Source organism: Akebia trifoliata, chromosome 4, assembly GCF_017979445.1.
Source record: "Akebia trifoliata isolate Shusen 1 chromosome 4, ASM1797944v1, whole genome shotgun sequence".
NCBI classification, from domain to species: Eukaryota; Viridiplantae; Streptophyta; class Magnoliopsida; order Ranunculales; family Lardizabalaceae; genus Akebia; species Akebia trifoliata.
Window position 1 is genome coordinate 7,039,950 of NC_141378.1, and position 22,229 is coordinate 7,062,178.

At 35.3% G+C, this 22,229-nt stretch overlaps 1 protein-coding gene across 2 annotated transcripts; it reads left to right on the forward strand.

The window, feature by feature from the left end:
- Positions 1 to 3,790: 3,790 nt before the first annotated feature.
- Positions 3,791 to 21,417, forward strand: TTN8 (Structural maintenance of chromosomes (SMC) family protein). Of its 2 annotated transcripts, XM_086438972.1 has the most exons (18): positions 3,794 to 4,509; positions 4,966 to 5,202; positions 6,497 to 6,730; positions 7,766 to 8,004; positions 9,132 to 9,398; positions 9,655 to 9,925; positions 11,666 to 11,790; positions 12,165 to 12,274; positions 12,367 to 12,474; positions 12,596 to 12,735; positions 14,651 to 14,740; positions 14,842 to 15,050; positions 16,025 to 16,194; positions 17,520 to 17,629; positions 17,868 to 18,247; positions 19,449 to 19,700; positions 20,782 to 21,009; positions 21,136 to 21,417. In XM_086438972.1, exons 1-18 carry the CDS (start codon positions 4,072 to 4,074, stop codon positions 21,182 to 21,184), a joined length of 3,657 nt encoding a protein of 1,218 aa, XP_086295098.1. In that variant the 5' UTR covers positions 3,794 to 4,071; the 3' UTR covers positions 21,185 to 21,417. The 2 variants fall into 2 exon arrangements, 1 of the variants encoding a protein (XP_086295098.1); XR_015177479.1 differs by lacking the exons at positions 20,782 to 21,009; positions 21,136 to 21,417 and adding an exon at positions 18,327 to 18,398 and having other exon boundaries at positions 3,791 to 4,509; positions 19,449 to 19,587.
- Positions 21,418 to 22,229: the final 812 nt, after the last annotated feature.

The following is a 22,229-nucleotide window of genomic DNA, read 5'->3' on the forward strand; positions in this document are numbered from 1 at the left end:
TAATTCTATAATTACAATAATATTTTAATTTTGTAGTAATTACAATATTGTTATTTCTAATTGTAATGCTCAATAATAATTCTTTATGGTATTTATTTTTTAGGATATATATGACTAATGGTCCTTTAAAAAATAAACAAAATACTTAATACGATAAATGAAATGAGATTCTTTATATGAGCAGATTTCAATGTTTTAAGAACAGGTTCTCATGTTTTGAGAGCATAAATTAGAGATGGATTCACTCCAAAGAGTGAGGTTTTAGAGCATAAGTGACACTCCTAACAAAATGATTGGGTCACTAAGGATGTCATACCCCTTAGCCTCATTCAAACTTGTGTTACCCAATTCATGGGTTCGCTCAGTTCAAATTTGGATTCACAGTTCACCACCCGAGAATCAACTCAATTTGTAGGGTAAAAAAGAGTTGGAATGGAAAATTCTGAGGAGAAAAAACAAAGATTTTTACATTTACAGGTTTCAGATGAGAGTGTTTGGTCATTTTTCATTGATTTATTCAAAAAGATCAATGTCAATGGGGCTTACCATCAATTTTGATATTTATAAGAATATCTCAATTTTATCAAGTTGTGGAGGGGTGCAAAACAATTGAAGTAAAATAGTGCATACAGTATGGTTGGTTGCACTTGATGAACCCAAGTGAACTGTACTATGAATTGATTTGGTTCGAGGTTCGGCATCTCGTTAACTAATTAGGTACCTGAGGTTCTAACTAATGTTAAATGGTCTAAATACCCTGAGTTATATATATATAGGGTCCCGTTCAGCAACAAACATTTTGACAAACATTTTGGCAAAACATTTTTCAAAACATGAGTTAGATGTTTTGGAATGGGTTGATTTTTTGTGAGGATGATCTCTACGGTGGGGAGATCATCCTCACCCAAAATCAGTCCATTCCAAAACTTCTAATCCCAATTTACCAGTTGAAAAATCATGGACCGTCCATTTTTTGTAAACCATTTTTGATGGGGTTAGAAGTTTTGGAATGAGCTGATTTTTGGCGATGATGAACTCCTCACCGTAGAGATCATCCTCACCAAAAATCAGCCAATTCCAAAACCTCTAACCCATGTTTTGAAAAATGTTTTGCCAAAATGTTTGTTGCTGAACATTTCCCATATATATATATATATATGATTATTTTTTTTTCCCTTTAACGTCATTAATAATTTTATTTTAATATGTTCAACCCCATCTTCAAAGTTGAATCCATGTGTTTTCAACCTTGCAAACATATTGATTCCCAAGTATCCTCGATTGCCTTGAGTTTTAATGGGTGAAGACAATTGGTTTAACAGAAAAAAAAAAACCCAAGTAGAGTGAAGGGTTTTGGCTATGGGTTGAAGATGAGGCTATCCATGTCATTTTTACTAGTCTACAACGAGACTGATTTTAAAGGAGGTGTTAATGTGGTTTGTGGAGGTTGATAGTACTGATCAATAAGGAGGTACTGTTAATCGAGTCACGTGTCCCGTTGATCGAGGTATATGTGCACAATGAAGAGCTTGGACTATATTGGTTTCGTGAATTTGGGGGTCTTTGAATGGTGCTCTGTTAGGAAAGTGACTTTGGAAGTTTGGTGTGGATCGTGAATGCTCGTGGTATAAGATGATTGCGACGAAATTTGGTGAGGACCCTTTTGGATGGGAGAGTGACAAGCAAAAAACCACTATGGGTGTGGAGCTTGGAAAGAAATCCAAGGATTCTACTCCAATTTTTAAAAAAGGGTTATCTTTGATATGGGGAGGGGGGAGAAAATTAGGTTTTTGGAGGATACATAGTGCAAAGTTGGCCATTTGAATGATAGATTCCCTCATTTATTCGAAATCTCAAAAAAGAGGAATCATCCCGTAGCTAGTGTTTTGGGTGTTGGGTCAAGGAGGTTGTAGTTGGGACTTGGGGTTCGGAAGATCATTGAATGATTGGGAAATGCCAAAGATTATGGAGATGATAGAGCTACTTCATATTGGGAGTTGGGACGAGAGGATTAACCAGAGAAGATTTGAGAGTATAGGATCCTGATAGCAATAGTTTGTTATTGGCTATAGAGAGTTTTATAATGATCTAAATAGGAATGATGATCCATGTTTCCCTCATGTTATGGTATTGATTGCAAGAGTGCCGCCCAAATGGCATTTTTATGAACAACGATTAAGGGACCGGTCAAAACCACGGATTAATTGAGAAAGAAAATGAGCTTTTGTGTTCCAAATGCTTGTATCTTATGCTTATATGATGATGAATTGTCTAATCGTTTGTTATTGCATTGTGTAGTAGCAAAAGGGGTTTGGGGTCATTTTTCGTCGTTGTTTGGAGTGCATTATTGTATTCCGGGTAAAGTAAGAGAGATCTTTAGGGGCATGGCTTAACTTGGGGTTGTGGTTCCGTATTTCTAAGAGGTTGATTTGGAGTTTAATTATATTTGTGATTACTTGTGACATTTGGAAAAAAAATAATAATAATAAAAATAAAAATAGGATCTTCAAAGGGAATGTTCAATTCTCTCAAGACATCATACTTTTCATTATTGGGATTGTTATTTTTCTAGTGTAAGATTGTTACAAAATTCAAAGGAGTGTTCTTCAAGGATTTTCATGTACAATGAGATTGCATTTATAATTTAGAGTAGTAGCTTTTGATTTTTCTTTTCTCTTTTCCTTTTTCTAGGGTTGGTCATCTCAACCTTTCCACGCTATTAACTTCCACATAACTCCTAAACTTAAAATTGGAATTCAATATTGAAAAATAACTTTTTTATTTTTTGAATTTTGTATTTTTCCCAAGTTCATTGAATTTTATCCTCTACAACCTTAAAGCATCAAATCATATTTTTGGATGCCACAAGGTGAGCCCAAGGACTTTTAGCGAGGGTGAAATGCTTACTAGTTAAGGTAAGTCGGGCTCTTGTATAAATGTTCAAGTTGTACAGGTAAGTTGTGCAAAATCAAATCCTAATTATACATGCACATTTTGGACAAGAGAATTATGAATGCAAGGTTTTCTATGTGAGTTGATGGCCCAATTCCCTACCAAATATAGGGTCATCGACGATTTGAGTCAGAACGAATAAGTATTACCAAATTGATACTTTTTTTGTTTATTGTTAATCAAGTGTTCTTGTATACAATAGACTGGACCTGTATTTGGGTTTTGCCCATTCCGTAGGCATGGTCTTGTCCAAGGACTAGTCTCAGAGCTCATTATCACGGGTGGACTCATGACCTACGGACCTTAACTGCTTATTCCAACCTAAATTGCCATTGAGCCAACCTCATCGGGTTTATTACAAAATCGATACTAATCCAATAAACTGGATTTGTCATTTTAAGTATGTGTCCAAAAAAATATGGATCCACCCCACCCAAAATTATTTTTTGGAATTTACACTAATCCTAACCGGTTCAATTTAGAAATATATGTGTATATACCACTACACTCATCAAATAAAATATAATATACATCATCTATATATTCCCAATACATCATCCGGGTCCCTGCTGGCCCTGAAAATGATCGATCACAACCAATCCAATAAATTGACAAATTGGATACTTATCGGATCTATTCCCTATCGAAATCCAAATCCTTGTTCCGGGTACGTAGTTTTTTTTTATTGAAAATATACGAATTTTGAGTCTGATCTGATCCATTTATACCCATATCCGAAAAGATGGAGTGGGTCGGATTAGCTGGTTTGGCCGCCCGATTGATAGCCCTATTCACAGAAGTATCCACGCCACACTACCTACGTCGAATTGTCTCGTAGCGCCAAGCGGGAAGAAAAAGCGTGTTCCGTACGCATCGGGCGTATTTTAGACAACGAAGATCTACACCATCGCAAGCACAAAATTCCACCCATTTCTTCCTGTAAATTTCCCGCCACTTTTCCTGTTATTACCGCATCGATTCCACCCTCTTTGGTCCGTCTGAAAACCCTAACCATGAGAACTTCACAAAACCTCAGTTTTCCATCTCATTGAAACCCTCGTTACGCAAAACTTTACTTCCCAGAAGCTGCTTCAGATCTCTAGCTAGGGTTTCATAGTGATGCCTTCGCTAATTTCTCCTGGAAAAATTCTCCGTCTGGAGCTCGAGAACTTCAAATCCTACAAAGGATTACAGGTTATCGGTCCTTTCTACGATTTCACTGCAATTATAGGTCCTAATGGCGCGGGAAAATCAAATCTAATGGACGCTATAAGCTTTGTTCTTGGTGTTCGATCGGTTCAATTGCGAGGTGCGCAGTTGAAGGATCTGATTTATGCGTTTGATGACAGAGAGAAGGAGCAGAAAGGAAGAAGGGCGTTTGTTCGACTTGTTTATCAAATGGGGAACGGATCAGAGCTTCAGTTTACTCGAACTATCACGAGTTCCGGAGGAAGTGAGTATAGGCTTGATGGGAAGGTTGTGACATGGGATGAATATAACAGTAAATTAAAATCGCTTGGGATTCTCGTCAAGGCTCGAAATTTCCTTGTTTTTCAGGTAATTTAAAAATGTTTGTCTGCAAATTTGATTTTTAAGTTTTTGTTGGCATACTGGGTTATACACATGTTTTTTGTTTTTTTGAATTTGAAAGAAAAAAGAAAGGAAAAAGAAAAAAAGAGGGAAATTTAGTTCAGGATCAAGAAAGTTTGTTACGAATCCAAATATATATTTTTTAAAGTAAAAAAATGATGTAGAATTTCTGGAATGTTACAGTAATTATTGCAATGATATAAATATTTTTGATCAGTACAGTTTTTTATTAGAAAGAAATCCAATTATCCAAATGACTTGATAACAGAAAGTGAGTGAATGAGAGATTCATTCATGGAGACCATCAAAAGAAGATTAAAACTTTCTATGCTTCCCATGCAATATGACAACCTGCAGCCAGTATATTGGATTGGGTTGCTTTCAAAAGATGGAGCCTTATACTTGATTATCTTTGTACTACAGGGTGATGTGGAGTCGATTGCCTCAAAGAACCCTAAGGAACTTACTGGGCTTCTTGAGCAGATCTCTGGGTCTGATGACCTTAGGAGAGACTACGAGGATCTTGAAGAACAAAAGGCCAGAGCTGAAGAAAAATCGGCACTTGTTTATCAGAAGAAGAGAACGATAGTCTTGGAGAGAAAACAGAAAAAAGAGCAGAAAGAAGAGGCTGAAAAACATCTTCGATTGCAAGATCAATTGGTATCTATCTTTAGTTTTTACTACAAGCTTAGTTTATTATTATTTATTTATAAGATTTCAGCAAAAAAGAAAGAAAACAGTACAGAGGTTGAGGAGACTGTTCTAGAAAGACCGAAAATCCCTTAACAGGCTGGCAAAAGCAACACCCAATATGAGCAAATCCACGTACCCATGCTACATTTTGTCTTCAGTCACGGGCTCCCAACTAAAAATGAAGTTTTCAAAGAGAAACCTCTTAAATTTTGATACATATTGCACCAATAAAATGAGGGTCTAGGGTACACGTTAAGGTGCATTAAATACACCTTGAAAATAAACATTGAGGGTAGTTTGGCAATAAAAATATTTTTGAGGGCATTTTTGGTAGGAAAACCAATTCCCAATGCGTATTTAATGCACCTTAACGTGTGCCATTAGGGCACACGTTAACAAGACCCATAAAACAATATCCCCCTAAATACTTATGATATGCTTCCTTTATGCACGCTCTTTGCCATCGAACACCCTCCTATTCCTCTCCTTAATAATTCCCCAATAGATCGGAAATGGAATAATGCCCCACAAAATCTTCTTTTGGATCTGAACCGGATTGGAGTTCATCATTAAAGAAGAAGTTTGAGCGATTTAGGGATTGTTCACTTAATGCCCATAAGATGGAAGAAGTTGGACCAAAGGGATGTTTTTTTTTTTGACCAAATGAATGTTGAAAGTCTGCAATGAATAAGATTATGATCCACAAACTTGCCACTTGCTTTGAATACTTGTTTGTTTAGACCATAAGCTTGTCTGTTTTGCATGTAATACAATAAACTGTTGGCGTATTCGTTCATCATAAGCGCAGTTTATACCATGATATAAATGCTCTTTTCACACCACGGCAACTATTTGTATTTCCATTCTTGCTGTTTACTTGGGTTCCTAAGAAATGGTCTTATGTTGAGGTACAATTGTATCTTTCAAGAGTAAATTGGACTATTTAGGATGGCTCCTCATATTTGTAACGCCAAGCCACCAATCAAATCCAATGGTTTTGTTAAATATACTTCACATTTAATATGCTTCCAGTAACACGTTGTTGCTACTCTTCTGCTTTCAAGTTGCCATGCAATATTTTTTTATTGATGATATATTTCAGAAGCTATAGTATTAATTATTAAATGACTGTCACATTTCTATATATAGTGCTTGCTCTGTTATCATGAATAAGTTCTCCCCCAGAACTTTTCTTGTTGAACCGCTTAAAAGTTTCTATCTTCATAATTATTGGGCATTGCTGATCCTATTTTTTCTGCAGAAATCTTTAAAGAAAGAACACTTTATGTGGAACCTATTAAATGTTGAAAAGGATATGGGTAAGGTGAATAAGGACCTTGAAGCTGAAATGAGGAGTCGTGATGAAGGTTTGAAGGAGCAAGAGAAGTATGAAATTGAAGAAAGCTCTAAAAAAAAAGAACAAGCTGGATACTTCAAAGAGATTACATTATGTGAAAAGAAGATAGCAGATAAAAAAACTAAACTTGATAAGAAGGTGAGTTTCCTTGTGACACATTATACTCTTCACTGCTTTATTTATTTTTTGCTGGCATGGTGATCTTCTTAATATTCTACTGGCACTTGATAGTTCCTTGTCGCATTAAATGTTGTATAAAAAGGGTATGTACAAAATAGCTAGGTGTGCCTATATATATTTATAGTTGTACATACATCACGAGGATTGTCATTGAGATGATAACAAATGCTTTGAATGTTGGATAACTTGGGATTTTCATGATGCTCAAGTTTTTTATGGTGTTTTTGAAGTTATATTGATTTCGTGCTTCGTTTTATATCCTACTAATTTTCATTTTTAAGGATTTTGTGCTTTTTCTTTTATATATTTTTTTTGCTGGTCTCGACCTCCCTTTTGATAAAATTATATACTTATCAGAAAAAAAACAGCTGTTGAAAGCAGATATGAAGACACTTTATTAGTGGAAAACATTACTTTTGATATTTTGAATAGAGGAACATGATTTATTCAGTCCACCGTTAAGGGTTGGGATAAGGCTTTGGCGATGATGTTGAAAATCGACCATCATAAGATACACAATCTCAAAATTTTTTTTGTTGAAGGCTCAATTTTGCTTAGTGCTAATGTAGTGCTTTTTTTCTCCTATCTTGTTTTCTGCATTTCAGTTATTATTGCCACACAGTTTTCATTAAATCCACTCGAAGCATAATCAGAATAGATGAAAACATTTTTCTATCCTTCCCAAGTTTTTGTTGTTTGGTGGCGTGTAATTCTGGCTTTCTGGAGGAAAGCACCTTTTTTCCATGTTTCTCATTCTCTGCATTTCAGCGATTATTGAGAGGCCATTTTCCACAAAATGCAAGTGAAGCATAACCAGAATATATGAGAACATTCTGTCTATCCTTCCATTTTTGTTTGTTTGTTTCATGAAATGTATCAATTGTGGCTATCTGGAATCATTTGTCCAAACTTTTGTAGCAAATTGCAGTTACATTCTACTACCTATTGGTAAACTCTTCTAGATTCTTCATTGTGACTTATTCTTGTTCCCAGCAACCTGAGCTTCTGAAAGTAAAGGAGGAAGTGTCTCGCATCAATTCGAAAATCAAAAGTAAAAGGAAAGAGCTAGATAAAAAAAGAGAAGAGCGGAGGAAGCACGGGGAAGAAATAAAAAAGCTAGAGAATGACTTCCGTGATGTGACAGAAAAATTAAACGATCTACATGAAAAAGGCAAAGATGGTGGTGGAAAACTTCAACTAGCTGACAGTCAACTCGAGGAATATCACAGGATGTAAGTGTATACTTAGCTTTTATGTCAGAGCATAAGAATTGCTAATTTGTTCGAAGTCTGTTTCTTATTTACATTGCTGGTTATTCAAATGATCAAATATCATCTTCTGAATATATTATATGTTTTTGGTTGGAGTTTCATAATTAATTGTTGCTCAAATGCAAGCATTTTCTCAAGATTGGGATAATTCATTTTTTTTCCAATGGAAAAAATACTTAATAACAAATCCTAATTCTTAGAAGTTGGGCTCTTGGACTAGTACTTCAGGTTTTCTCTGTGTCTACAAGGACTTCCTAACTTGCGGCATATTTTATCATCTGCCCGAACCAATGGAATGCTGAACCAAAAAATGCATGCTCTAGAGAGGGACCTCATATTACCTTTGATGTTCTGAATATTAACTAACATTAAAATAATGCTTTGTTCTCTTGGACCTCATTTTACCAAATTTTCAAAATTCAATTGCTAGGATACCCTCTCCCTCTGTAGCTTAATATTTTTGCTTTTATAAATCTTTTATAAAAAATGGTGATATTATTCCATTAGATTTTGCTTAACTAAATCAGCCAAGGATTCATTCTTCCAAGGAATGAGAAAACAGTGTTTAAGCAGGTAAAATCTCACTACGGACTAAGAAAAATACGATAAAGTATGAGATTCCCATCAAATTTTGAGGAAGCTGTGGAGTGATTAGCTTCCTCTACGTGGATGAACACTAAGAAGTTCTTGTCTTCTAAATTTGGCATGATGGATCTGATTGAAGCTCTTGTTATCCCGGGAAACGAGATTGCAAGGCAAAATGACCTCATTCAAGCCAAATACATGAAGATATTCTCTGAAGAGTCAATCAGTTTGCGAGCAAGGCAGCACCCACTCCCTGGTGGTAAAGTTACTCCTGCAAATCAAAGAGTTCTAACATTTTACATAAATACTGAAGGATCATTAATGAAAGTTCTGGACAAGAATATCTAGTGGATGATAACCCCATTTACCATTGTTGTCACGTTTCTAAAGCCCATAGTATATTTACATAGGGGTTCCATATAGTGTAGTTTGTTTCTTTGTTAATGTAATTTTCGTGCTCATAAAATGATTTGGAACTAATCATTGCCATTTTAATTTTGAAGTAAGGAGGATGCTGGGATGAAAACTGCAAAGCTGAGAGATGAGAAAGAGGTTCAGGATCGACAACAACATGCTGATATTGAAGCTCAAAATAATTTGGAAGAAAATCTTCAACAATTGAGAAATCGTGAGCAAGAGCTGGAGTCACAGGAGGAACAAATTCAAATAAGACTGAAAAAGATTGTCGATGCATTAGGGAAACATGGCGAAGAGCTTGAACGAGTTAAGGACGAACTGACTGGGATAAGAGATAAACTTCGGGAATCTAAGTTAGTTGATTCGTTTTATGAATATTCATTACTTTTTTGTTTGTATGTTTATGTAGTACTTGTTTAAGCATCCTACCTAATGTTACCCGTGTATGGCATGATACATCATGTACACAAAAGTGTTCGGGTAACATAATCTTCCTATTCTAACACTGAAACACACTACTCTTATGCTTAGTGTTTCATTTGCCTGGATGGTGATTTATCTGAAGATCCTTTCCACTCACTAATGGAAGGCACATTTTCTCTTCCACAGGAGTAAATATGAATCTTTGAGAGTAAAGATTGGTGAATTGGAAAACCAGCTTCGTGAACTAAAGGCTGATAGGCATGAAAATGAGCGTGATGCTAGGTTGTCTCAGGCGGTAGAAACTCTCAAGCGCCTGTTTCCTGGGGTGCATGGTCGTATAACTGAACTTTGTAGGCCAACACAAAAGAAGTATAACCTTGCTGTCACTGTTGCCATGGGAAGATTTATGGATGCAGTTGTAGTTGAGGATGAGTATACAGGAAAAGAATGCATTAAGGTATGTGTTACATGCTTTGTCAACCAATGGTCTCAAACCTCCTTTTAAAAGTGTTGAAGTACTTATACACGAATTATTCACCAAAGAGGAAAAAACTCACACAATTGGCATTGATACTTGCCTACTATAGGCTATGGTTAACTCTACCAGTTACTAACTACACACCACATCCAAACTCTCTCTCTCTCTCTCTCACACACACACACACACGAAATTCAGTAGAATTCAGGAACTGTGATTGTGTATACTGAGTTGATAGTGAACCAGGTAAAAATCAGCTGAAGCTAGATAGTTAAATAATTACACAAAAATTACTATTCTAAGTTAATCTATTTTAACATTATGGTGTCAGAGTCATCTTGTACTACTTCAGTTGTTTCCTGCTAGTGTATGGTCTGGGAAGTTGTGTTTGCTATGCGTTGAAAAGTTTTATTATGCTTGATATATGATTGTTTGCCAAACTGTGCTTAGTTAGGTGCTTTTCTTTGTTGTAAGTCTAACCTAACGTAACTCTTCTTTCACAACTTGAGGAAATCAATTAACACTCTCTAATAGGAATTTTAAAATTTTTTTTTTAATTCATGTATTGTGAAACAATTTAAGGCTGTCATACTCTTAGGACTGCCAGCCATTGGACTTTCCATCAGTCTCTCTAGACCTAGCCAAAATCTTTATGTGGTTGTAGTTTCAAAATTTCATTTTGTGGATAGTCCATATCACCTTTTGTCATCTTTGTACTGTCTGATTCGAGTTTCACATGACTCGAATAATATAGAAAAGAGAGACCAGAAAAGACACAGTTGTATTGGTCTCAGTATTTTGTAGAGACCTAGCCGGGATCCTTATGTCATTCGAGTTTTGCATTAACACGCCTGCCTTGTGAATTTATCTTCTGACAATCTTCTGACCTAGGTGTCACCTCTCTCTCAAACTATACGGCAGTACTTCCATTTCCAAAAGGGTTGGTCCAGAATTTAACTGGCAATTTCATTCTGCATATATTTCTGTGGAAATCACTATTTATTTCGTTAAATGTTTCAGTTTATAGTAAATCTTGACTGAAATAACTAAATACTTATGTATAAAAATGCAAGATATCGGCAGAAATATGTCAATAAACAAGAATTTTTTTCTAAATCTTGAATTTTTATATCTAAAAAAAAAAAATCACACATAAGGGAACTTAGTGGTGGAATGCTGATGTCCAAGACATCACTAGATGAACGCCCTTTTCAAGTTGAAAAAAAAAACCCTTGATTTGAAGACAATATTAAAAATAGAAAAAATGCAAAAAAGAACCAACAAAGAGAGTGATAGGTGGAGCTAAACATAGGGCGTGGTTTACCAAAGAAATCTTAGACTTATTCAAATATTTTGTTTTCAGATGTTATTCTTATTTTTTCAAATAAATTTAATGCATCTCAACTTATCTAGACGCAAAATTTTCTGCTTTGTGCACAAACATAAAAATAAAGTAGTAAAAGGAAGTGTCTGTCAACACATGGAATAAACTTTAGAGACATGTCAGCATATTGGGTTTGTGGGTGTCAGACACCAACACACATGTCCATGTCTTTGTTACATGGGTTATCTCATATTTTTTTTTAAAATGTTTTTTCTGGCTTTACTATTGTCCAATTTTTAACTTTTTTCAAATTGTTCCTGTGAATTTTAAGATCTAAAATTGTAAGCTTAATATTTACCGATGCATCTTTTTTAATCCCTTGTGCTTTTCTTCAGTATTTGAAAGAACAACGGCTTCCTCCTCAGACTTTTATACCTCTACAGTCAGTCCGGGTCAAGCCAATAATTGAGAGGTTGCGCACATTAGGTGGAAGTGCAAAGCTGGTCTTTGATGTCATCCAATATCCTTTTTAATAGCTTGTTTTTTTGATAATGATGGAACAGTTCACATGTGTAGGCCTGTACACACGCAATTCCAAATGTATAGTGCATTTTATGTAAATTTTATTTGGATGATAGAATGTTCCCTACTAATCATCTGAAAATAATGAACGAGTCAGGATTTTATCAGACCTATTGCCAAATCATGGCCAATTTGAGGGTAAGAGCCTTGCTTACTTACCCTCCCTCCCTCTCTTGTATCTTTATATACTTCTTGGGTGTGACCTTTTCAATAAATATTTACTTATAAAAGGACTTAATGTTGCTTCAGTTTGTATCCTTCATGCTGCTTGTGATCATGCAATATATCATGTTGTAAACTTAACAGTTATACATTTGATCCAGCCTTGGAGAAGGCTATTCTTTATTCTGTTGGAAATACCCTAGTTTGTGACAAACTTGAAGAAGCTAAGGTTCTTAGCTGGAGCGGGGAGAGGTACAAAGGTAAATGCTTGTAAATTTGCATCAAGGTTTTATGTTTACATCTTTTATTTTTTTTCAATTTTATGATTTTTGATCATTCTTATTTTTTGTAGTGGTTACTGTTGATGGGATTCTTCTCACTAAGTCCGGCACAATGACCGGGGGGATCAGTGGTGGAATGGAGGCGAGGTCCAAACAGTGGGATGATAAGAAAATTGAAGGTTTATGTGATATCAGTCTGTTGGTCTTTATTCTTCTATTTTTTCCCAGAGGAGGGGGAATGTCACGTTTCTTTTGGCCTTTATAAGACTATACAAGTGCTTACTTTCTTTTATTACACAGGACTTAAACGAAGTAAAGAAAGGTATGAAGCAGAAATGGATGAACTTGGATCAATTAGAGAGATGCAGATGAAAGAATCTGAAGCATCTGGAAAAATTTCCGGACTGGAAAAGAAGATCCAATATTCAAAGATTGAGAAGGTAACTTAAATAGGCATTCGTTATTTTTTTTTTCCAACTTCTGTGGTTCTTAAGAAACAAAAAACGGACCATGAGATAGATTTAGATTAGCTGACGTTTTTGCGTAGTAAGCATTTAGTACTGCAACTTATATCTGAACTTGTGGAGCATTTAGTAATGCAAATAATTTGTATAAACAATCTGTTAAAGAGCACATGCCATGGTGCATGACCAGGCATAAGTCATACGCATATGCAATATGCACATATAATATAATGGCATAATAGAAATTTTTTTAATTAAAAAATAATGAAAAATATGCAAATATTACAACAATCATAGAAAAATATTCTAATTAACTTTTATTCCCAATGTGATTGTAATTACATTTGCATGTGTAACAAGTTTGCAAGAAGGTAGGAATACATGAACTCACGCAATTGAAAACAAAAATGAAATCTTTATTAATTATAAAAAACTAACAAAGTTACAATATGGTCAATAGGGTCTTAATGTATTATCAATTAAGCTTTTCTTGAGACCAATCAAGGGTTTCAAGAACCTGTTTTTATCCCATAAGATTCTATTGGCTTTTGTGAACGGTTTCAATATGGCCAATCGAGTATGTGAAATGCAAAGTTTTGCAATAGGGATAAAATATAAGCATTTCAAACAAATTCACCATTCATACTTCCAACAAAAGGAATATAATTAGCTTCAGATGAAGGGTTTATGGGATTTAGGTTAGGTTTATATGGAGCTGCAATTTGGGTAGCAAGGTTTTGGGGCAAGAAAATAGGTATGGTAGGGCTGGGTGTGGGGGCTTAAAAGATGTTTCTAAGGATTGGAATTGGGCCAACGGGGTTTTAGGGTTACTGGTAGGATCAGCTGGGTTGTTATAGAGGTTGGAGGGGTTTGGCTGCAATGGATGTAACATAACTGAATTTTCTGCAGCATTAACGATTTGGTTTGGGGAGCAGCAACAGTAAATGTTTGCCGTTTTGGTTCAACTGAGTTGGGTTTGGTGGGGGCAGCAAGTGTGAGATGCTGTAGAGTTTTAGAAAGTTTGAGCAGGCTTTATGAAGCTTAGAATAGATTTGTTCAAAGGTTCTAGCAGGTATTTGGTGAATAAAACAGAAAAAAATAAGTGAAAAGGACGAAGAAAAGAAGAGTAGATGATCAAGAAGAAATAACTACCACAACCAAATCAGTTTCTCAAGAGGAATATGTGGATTTTTCATTCGTTCTCTATTAAAAAAAATTACATAAGAGTGAGTTTATATAAAGAATTCCAAAACCCCATATAATCCCAATCATTGGTGAAATCAAAAGCGAAGATTAAAACATAACATTAACCTAAAACTCTACTTCGTTGAACTCCCACTAAAAGTAGAATTAATCTTAACCACTAAGTATACCTACGGTTAAAATTAAAACAGAAAATTCTGGCAATTAAATAAAATACCTAAACTACCCATAAAAATACACCTAAACTACCCAAAATACCCCCTAAATAACAAAATAAATCCTAACTATCACGCCGGCTGTCCAACCCCTTATTGGGCTAAATATATGTAATAAAAATGGCCCAAATGACTCTAATGGTGTCTTCATCAGAACTTGTTACCCAGGGAAGTTTTGCTTTATTAATTGAGAATTGTTCCAAAGAATGCTCTTTTGAAGATGCAAAATGGGGCAAAGAAGTATAGATCTTGACCTTGATGCTCATTGTTTGATATTCTCTGAAATATGTTAACTACTCCTTTTGAGTTAGCTGGAGGACACTCTGTGTTTGAGGATCATTTACTCACACAGACATTATCTCATTTTTAATTGATAATTTGTTTCTTGCAATGGTTTTTTTTCTGTCGTAGACTCTACTGCTAACCATTGCAGTTTGTGATCTGGTTGTTTACTTAGAACAGTTATCTTGCAGAAAAATTTTCAAGACAAGCTTTCAAAATTGAAGCAGGAAAAGCTGAGCATAAAAAAGGAGATTAGTACTATTGAGCCTGAACTCCAAAAGGTGGTTTAATGATGCTTGCTTTTGTTGACATTGTATAGTAAGCGTTGTTATTAGTTTATGCACAGCTAGTAGACTTACTTGGTTTGCTATTCTACTGGCAGTTAAAAGGCCAGACTGCTAAAAGAACGACAGTACTCTCGAAGCTTGAGAAAAGGATAAATGAGATTGTGGATCGCATCTACAAGGACTTTAGCGAGTCTGTTGGAGTGAGTAACATACGTGAGTATGAAGAAAGCCAGCTGAAGGGTGCACAACAGATGGCTGAACGAAGGATTGGCTTGAGTAATCAGATGTCAAAATTGAAGTACCAGTATGTATTTTTTAGCTCAACTATCCATTCTACTTTGTTTGTAACTAATGCTAGCATGCTCCATCCACGCCCCATCCCCCCCCCTCCCTCCCTCCCTCCCTTCTCCTCCTCCTCTTCTTAGTGTAAGCCTTATCCCAGATCTTTGGGATAAGGCTTTGATGATGATGATATTCTTATCTTCTAGTAGTCCTACATTTTGAGATTGACCTGGTACAATTAGCATCGAGAAAACAGAGATATGAAATTGCCATTAGAAGTGTACGGAATATCTTTGCCAGGAGCTATTTGGGAACTCATATTCTGCTTAAACTAGCTCTTTGGGAACTGTATCTGTTGTAAGTTGTCATAATGCAGTCCTTGGTAAGCATGCTATATTAACAAAACCGGAAGAAACTTGGAACTCTCATAACCTCTTGTTGCAAATTATGTTTCTTACACCCAAGGGGATCATTACGACAACGACCATTACCATGACTTTTGCAACCACAGACACTTACAATAGCTTTTTTGATCGATTTCTCTGCTCTAGTGAAAGGTGTAGACGTTCGTCTTTATCCCTATTTTAAAGAGAGTTCATTACAAGGTAAATGTTTGATATATCAGAATGAACATGATATATGATAATGAATGTTCTTGAATTCTTGATTTGGGTCTTGAATTTATAAACGACCTGCTATCTTTCTCACTCCTCTGCTTTCTTCACACACACTGAGTGAATGTCCTGAATAACTTGAGTCTTCTTTTGTACCCCTAAGAGCACCATAATACTTGGGGATTTCTCCTCTTGTTGGACTTGGTCTGTATCTTGATACAAGATTGATGTGAGATGTAGTTTTACATTATCTTTCATTTTTGGTGGAAGTCAGGATAGTATTTAATGTGTACCAGTTACAAAGTAGCACCTAGTCTGTTTTCTGAGGGACTTGGATTCCTGATGTTTCATAATGAGAAACCACTTTTTTTTTTTTTTTCAGGTTGGAGTATGAAAAAAAGCGAGACATGGACTCACCAATCACAAACCTGGAATCTTATCTCAATTCTTTAGACAAAGATTTGAAACAGGCGCAGAAGAGAGACACTGACACCAAATTAGTAACGGAGAAAGCTACAAATGAAATAGATCAACTGAATGAAGAAGTTCATGGTATACTTACAACTCATGCCTTTTGTTTTGATTTTTTCAAAAACTGAAATGGAACCGAAGCTTTCAGAACATTCCGAAACATTCACTTTATCATTAAAGTTAGAATAAAAAAATCACCTTTTTTAACATCAAAACATTCCAAAACAAACATTGGTCCCTCATAACATTGCATTTGATGCATATATAATGTTATAATTTTTTTTATTCACTTATTAAAAAAAGTTTTTTTTTTTTTAAAATTTGATTAAATGATTCTTAGAAGTTTAGAATTTGTTTTTAATGGTTAAAGTCCTAAAACATAGTCACGAAGTCGGAGTATGGGTTTAAATGGCAAGGGAAAACTTCGGAAAAAAAAGGGAAAAATGAGAAAGAAATAAGAAAAATGTTTAAACGTAAAAGATAAAAAAATATATTAAAACATATGAAAAACAAAGTGTGCATATATTATATGTTAAGACATTTATTCTAAGTCTAATATATTTTTGGGTAAAAAAACATGCTATTGAATCTGTGAATGATGGCATGTTGTCACACAATTATACATGTTATGATGCTAAAAAAGTTTAATCATCAACACATCTTTTGTGCAAAATAACAAACTGTTGAAAGAATAAAAAAAATCATAACATCAAATGCCATATTAAACTACATATATGAATCACTAAATTGTATAGTATGTATCAAATCCCACATTAAGCAACATTCACGAACTGATTCAGAAGCAACCATACGGTCACAAAGATTAACCACAAGCCCACAACAAATGTTTTCTTTTCTTTTTGAAAAATTGAGAGAAAATGTGTTTACAACATAAAAAAAATTGATATTTTGTTTCAAAAAATACAATTTTTTCTTTTTTGTTCAAAAATGTTTTTTTTAATAGGTAGAGGTACAAAATGCATTTTAAATGAGACTTTATTTGGAAAAAAACCCGCAGTTTTTTGTGATTATGCTCTAGAAACATTGCATTTGGTATGTTTTGGGAAGCATTCAAATTTCGATAAAGATATTTTCTCTTATGTTCTGATATGTTTGGGCCAAAACATACCGGTGCCAATGAAAAAGATTTCATGTTTTCTAAAAAGTTCTATGATTTGGCATCTCTCTCTCTCTCTCTCACACACACACACACACACACACACACACACACACACACACACAACAAAGTATACACATGTTCAAAAACTTCATTTCTGCAGCCACTGTGGGTTCTTCATGCGCATAAATTTTTTGTCATCCCTTTATAGCATTTATTCTACAATTTTTCCTGATGATTTGAGTATTTGTAACAAATTTGGCCATATGCTTTTTCCCACTCCCTTAAGAGTGGAAGTCAAAGTCAGATGAGTGCGAAAAGGCCATCCAGGAACTGAAGAAGCGGAGAAGTGGCACTACAACAAGCATAGGAAAACTGAATCGCCAAATAAATTTGAAGGTAAGATGTCAAGGAGTTGAAGGTTTTTCTTCTATTGTTGACAGAGATGGTATTTGTGTTTTCAAAATGTGTTTTCGTCAACCAACTTATCAGAAATTGTGGACAGAAAAGATGTAGTTCATATTTTTTTTGACAAGTATAATTTCATTAAAAAGGAGCTTGAGCAAAGTATAATAGTTCATTAATTGTCAAAAAAAAAAAAAATAATTGTCATGTCTAAAACTTTTGGTTGTTACAGGAGACACAGTTGGAACAACTGCAATCAAGAAAGCAAGAAATATTGGAGAAGTGTGAATTGGACCAGATAATACTTCCTACTATTACTGACCCTATGGAATCTGGATCGTCTACACCTGCACCAGTTTTTGATTATAGCGAGCTAAGCAGATCACTTCTGCAGGAAATGAGACCATCTGAGCGGGAGAAGCTTGAGGCAGAATTCAAACAAAAAATGGATACCTTGATCTCAGAAATTGAAAGGACAGCTCCCAATTTAAAGGCTCTTGACCAATATGAGGCTCTGCAAGAGAAGGAAAGAGTGGTGACTGAAGAGTTTGAGGCAGTCAGGAAAGAAGAAAAAGAGATAACCGACAAGTACAACTCAGTCAAGCAAAGGAGGTAATACTTCTATCTGATGCAATATAAGTCCTTTATTGGTTTTCTTAGTTCTTACTATATGTCTGATACTGTTGCGAAGTGTCAGACAACCCTGACCTCCAGAAACCGAATATGCTAACGTGCCTGTACAGTTGATTCCATAACTTGAGAGGTAATATGTAGTTCATGTTAACTATACACAGTGCATAAAGAATATATTAGTTAATCTCATCACAATCACTGCCTTTTCTCAAATTTTGGAGTCAGCAACATGAATCATTATTATATGGCGAGGATTGTCTGAGACATTGTTCTGACCCAATATGCTAACATGTCCGTGCGGTTAATTCCATAACTTGAGAGATAATGTGTAGTTCACGTTAACTATACTGTGCATAAATAATATATTTAGTTAATCTCTTCACAATCACTTCCTTTCCCAAATTTTGGAGTCAGCAACATGAATCATTCTAGGGTTAGGATTGTTTGAGACATTGTTCTGACACATGCTTGTTAGGGGAGTATTTTTCAATGATTTTGTGGGAAGCGAAAGTGCGTTTGTAATATTACCTCTCCTGAGTGTGATGTGTTGTACCTATATCCATGTTGTATGGTTCATCTCGAATGATGATTGCCCATTTTTTCTTTTAGTATCTTACTTTTACCGATAAAAAAAGAGAATCTCCAGTTTCAAACTTTCTTACACTTGTCAGCTTAGGTGGCGGTTCCAAATGGGTCAACATGTTTGGCCTTCCTTCATCTTCTCCCCATGTGGCTAGTTTCATTTTAGTATCCATCTGCAACATGGCATAGTGAAGCATGTTTCTCTCATGTGGGAAAGGAGCATGCTTCTATTTTTTTTATTTTTATTTTGGTATGAAAAAGTGAAAGAAGCCTGCCTCTTTTGAAACATTCGTAGTCCTATCAGGTGCAAACTTTGCATATTGAGTGGTGGTGAGGGAGATTGAGGTTAATGGGTTCGACACTTTGTTCATACACACAAACATGTTCATACACAAACGCACGCATGCACACACATGCATATATGTGTGTGTTTGCGTGCATGGTCAATGGCATGGATACACCAACTTATCGGGTTTGTTAGGGTTAACCCATTTGACAATTCGCCTGTACCTTTTCCTAGCACGTAGTTGGTATCCTTAGGTTACATAATGATCAACAGCCATAAAATATGATCAAGAGTCTATTTTGTTTGATGCAGGTACGAATTGTTCATGGAAGCTTTCAACCATATCTCCAGTAACATTGACAAGATTTATAAGCAACTTACGAAGAGCAACACACATCCGCTGGGTGGGACGGCATATTTAAACCTTGAAAATGAGGATGATCCATTCTTACATGGCATCAAGTACACCGCAATGCCCCCAACGAAGCGCTTCCGTGACATGGAACAACTATCTGGTGGAGAGAAGACTGTTGCAGCACTTGCCTTGTTATTCTCCATCCACAGGTATGTGTGAAGGAAAATACTATACCCTGTTACTCCTTTTATGTAAAATAACAGTGGATTTATTTTATTGGACATAATGATAGTGTTACACATCTAGGGAACGTAATAATGTCATTAAGTACATACGACTTCTTTTTTAAATGAGAGAACTATGAAGTTCTACATTAACACATTATTATATTATATTTTTAAATAATTCTTAATCTATATAATAAAACATAATGGTGGATCCCACTCCCTTTATGCCCCCCCCCCCCCCCCCCCCCCCCGCCATATTTTTTTTTTACATAAAGAGGGGTTGGGATTTAAACTTGCTAAACTACTTTATTGTCTTTTCTCTAGTATTACTTTCTGAGAAAACTCTTTCAACTTTATTGCTTTTCTTCTTCTACCCCTCCAATTTTATTGTCTTTCCTCTGCTATGCCCTTTCCAATGATATCACTCCAAATTTATTACCTTTCCTCTCCCACCCCCTTAACCCCTAAAGAGGATGCTAGTACCTGTAGGAACGGGCAAACTCTGGGAAATTACTAATATGACCAGGTAATTCGTATGTGCTTGTTTTTATAAAGGCACTTATATGCTTAGAATACATCAAAATAAGATAGCACAAATCAAAGTTCATTTCTACTATTGAATGAATTTTTTGTGTCTACAAGAAATTTATAATTTTTAAATTTTATAAATTTGACCAATAATTGAAGTGCTAACTTAGCTAAGTAAGTTGGTAAGACGCGTGTAGTGTTATTTCTACATCCCCCCCCCCTCCCCCGAACTCAACTTCACTTGCTAATCACTAACACTATACCTATCAAAACAAAGACCAATAATTAAAGACTATTTTGTTTTAGAAAACAGAACAAGTTGGTCAAAATTCACTGTCCATCAAAATATTTCATGAAATTGATGGTGATTTCTACAAAAAATGAAAATAACAGTTGACTAGCTCTCTATTTGGACATTAATTTAGCTGAGTAGCTCCCGTCCTTCAAAAACTCTTCAGTAAGCCCTAAAATGGATTGATGAAAACAATGAGCACAATATTGTACTTGTGCTAACCCTTTATGCCCACTGTTTCAGTTTCAGGCCTTCTCCATTTTTTATTTTGGATGAAGTCGATGCAGCATTAGATAATTTGAATGTTGCCAAGGTTGCTGGGTTCATTAGGTCAAAATCATGCGAAGGTGCCAGAGGAAATCAAGACTCTGAGGGAGGGAGCGGTTTCCAGAGTATCGTTATATCACTGAAGGATAGCTTTTACGATAAGGCTGAAGCGTTGGTTGGAGTTTACAGGGACTCCGAAAGAAGGTGAACCCTTATAAGGGCTTCAATTTTCGATCCCATTTCCATAGTTCATTATGCAATCCCATCTCCTCTATTTTAACACAAGTAATTGTTGCCCTAATAGTTATATTCTGCATGTATTCCTTGCAGCTGCTCGAGAACACTTACATTTGATCTGACTAAATACCGGGAGTCATGAGCATGACGTGACACTTGGGTCGTGGGTAAAAATAAATTAGATCTATTGCTTGCATCATCCGCAAATAACTGCTTACTGTAAATATGATTCCTAGAATTGAATTAGTTTGTGCATTCTCAGTTGATTAATGAACTGTAACTGTTCCTTGAAACATTAGTAAATTGAACTGCAGTCTTGACATGTATACTTTGAAAAGTGGATTCCAAATTTTAATTTTTTCTTTGTTCCTAGCATGTTAAGCCTATTTTATGAAAAATTACTTGGGTTGGTGAAAAGTGGGTTTGAACCCAAAGCATGCGGTATCAAAACTGAAATAATAGGGAACTGATATTGACACCCACTTTTAAGGTTCAATGATGTGGATTTTTTTTTTTTTTAAAAAATTTTAATCATGATCCACTTTATTCTCTGGCTTCCACTAAAAATCGAAGGGAGAACTTCAAAAAGCAATTCATGTTCCCAAATTAATAAACGGACAAGAGAAAAAAAAAAAAAAAAAACATTTTGAGTGGGAGTAGTATTCCATATCTTTTACATACACATTTTTCAAGGAAAATAATCATTTACAAATCATTGGAAAGTTATTTCTTATTCCCCTCTTTCAATAGCACAACACGTCTCTTTTATACAAATAAAATATGTACAGCATAATTACAATTTGTTCTACTAAAGAAACGGGTCGTATAGAATACATAATTCTGAGTTTGCCGAGAAAACTTCATAGCTGTCAATCATCGCACGAGAGCGGAAAACCTTCTCTGTTCTCTTGACCTCAACAAACATCTAACCTAATATTTTGCAGGGTTTTCAAATTCCAAGAGGTATGTGCAGGTCGGTTTGTCTTTTGTTTTTTCTATCAATTTGTGATTTGGAAGGATGCAAAAGGACAAAGAGTTTGGTGTACAAATTTTATTTTTTTGGTTGACAACACTGTCACTACCCTTATTCACGGGACAAGCATGTGACACGTGATAGTTTTAATGAGAGGTATTTATGTGCTACACCCTAATAACTTCCTGTTCGTGTATTAGTGTTTATATCGCCA

What these genes read in the sequence shown, in the direction of transcription:
- TTN8 (XM_086438972.1), top strand. Translation starts at nt 4,072, where the DNA reads ATGCCTTCGCTAATTTCTCCTGGAAAAATTCTCCGTCTGGAGCTCGAG. An exon ending in GAAATTTCCTTGTTTTTCAG is followed by an intron (nt 4,510 to 4,965) that starts GTAATTTAAAAA and finishes TTTGTACTACAG; the next exon opens with GGTGATGTGGAGTCGATTGC. An exon ending in ATGTCAAAATTGAAGTACCA is followed by an intron (nt 15,051 to 16,024) that starts GTATGTATTTTT and finishes TTTTTTTTTCAG; the next exon opens with GTTGGAGTATGAAAAAAAGC.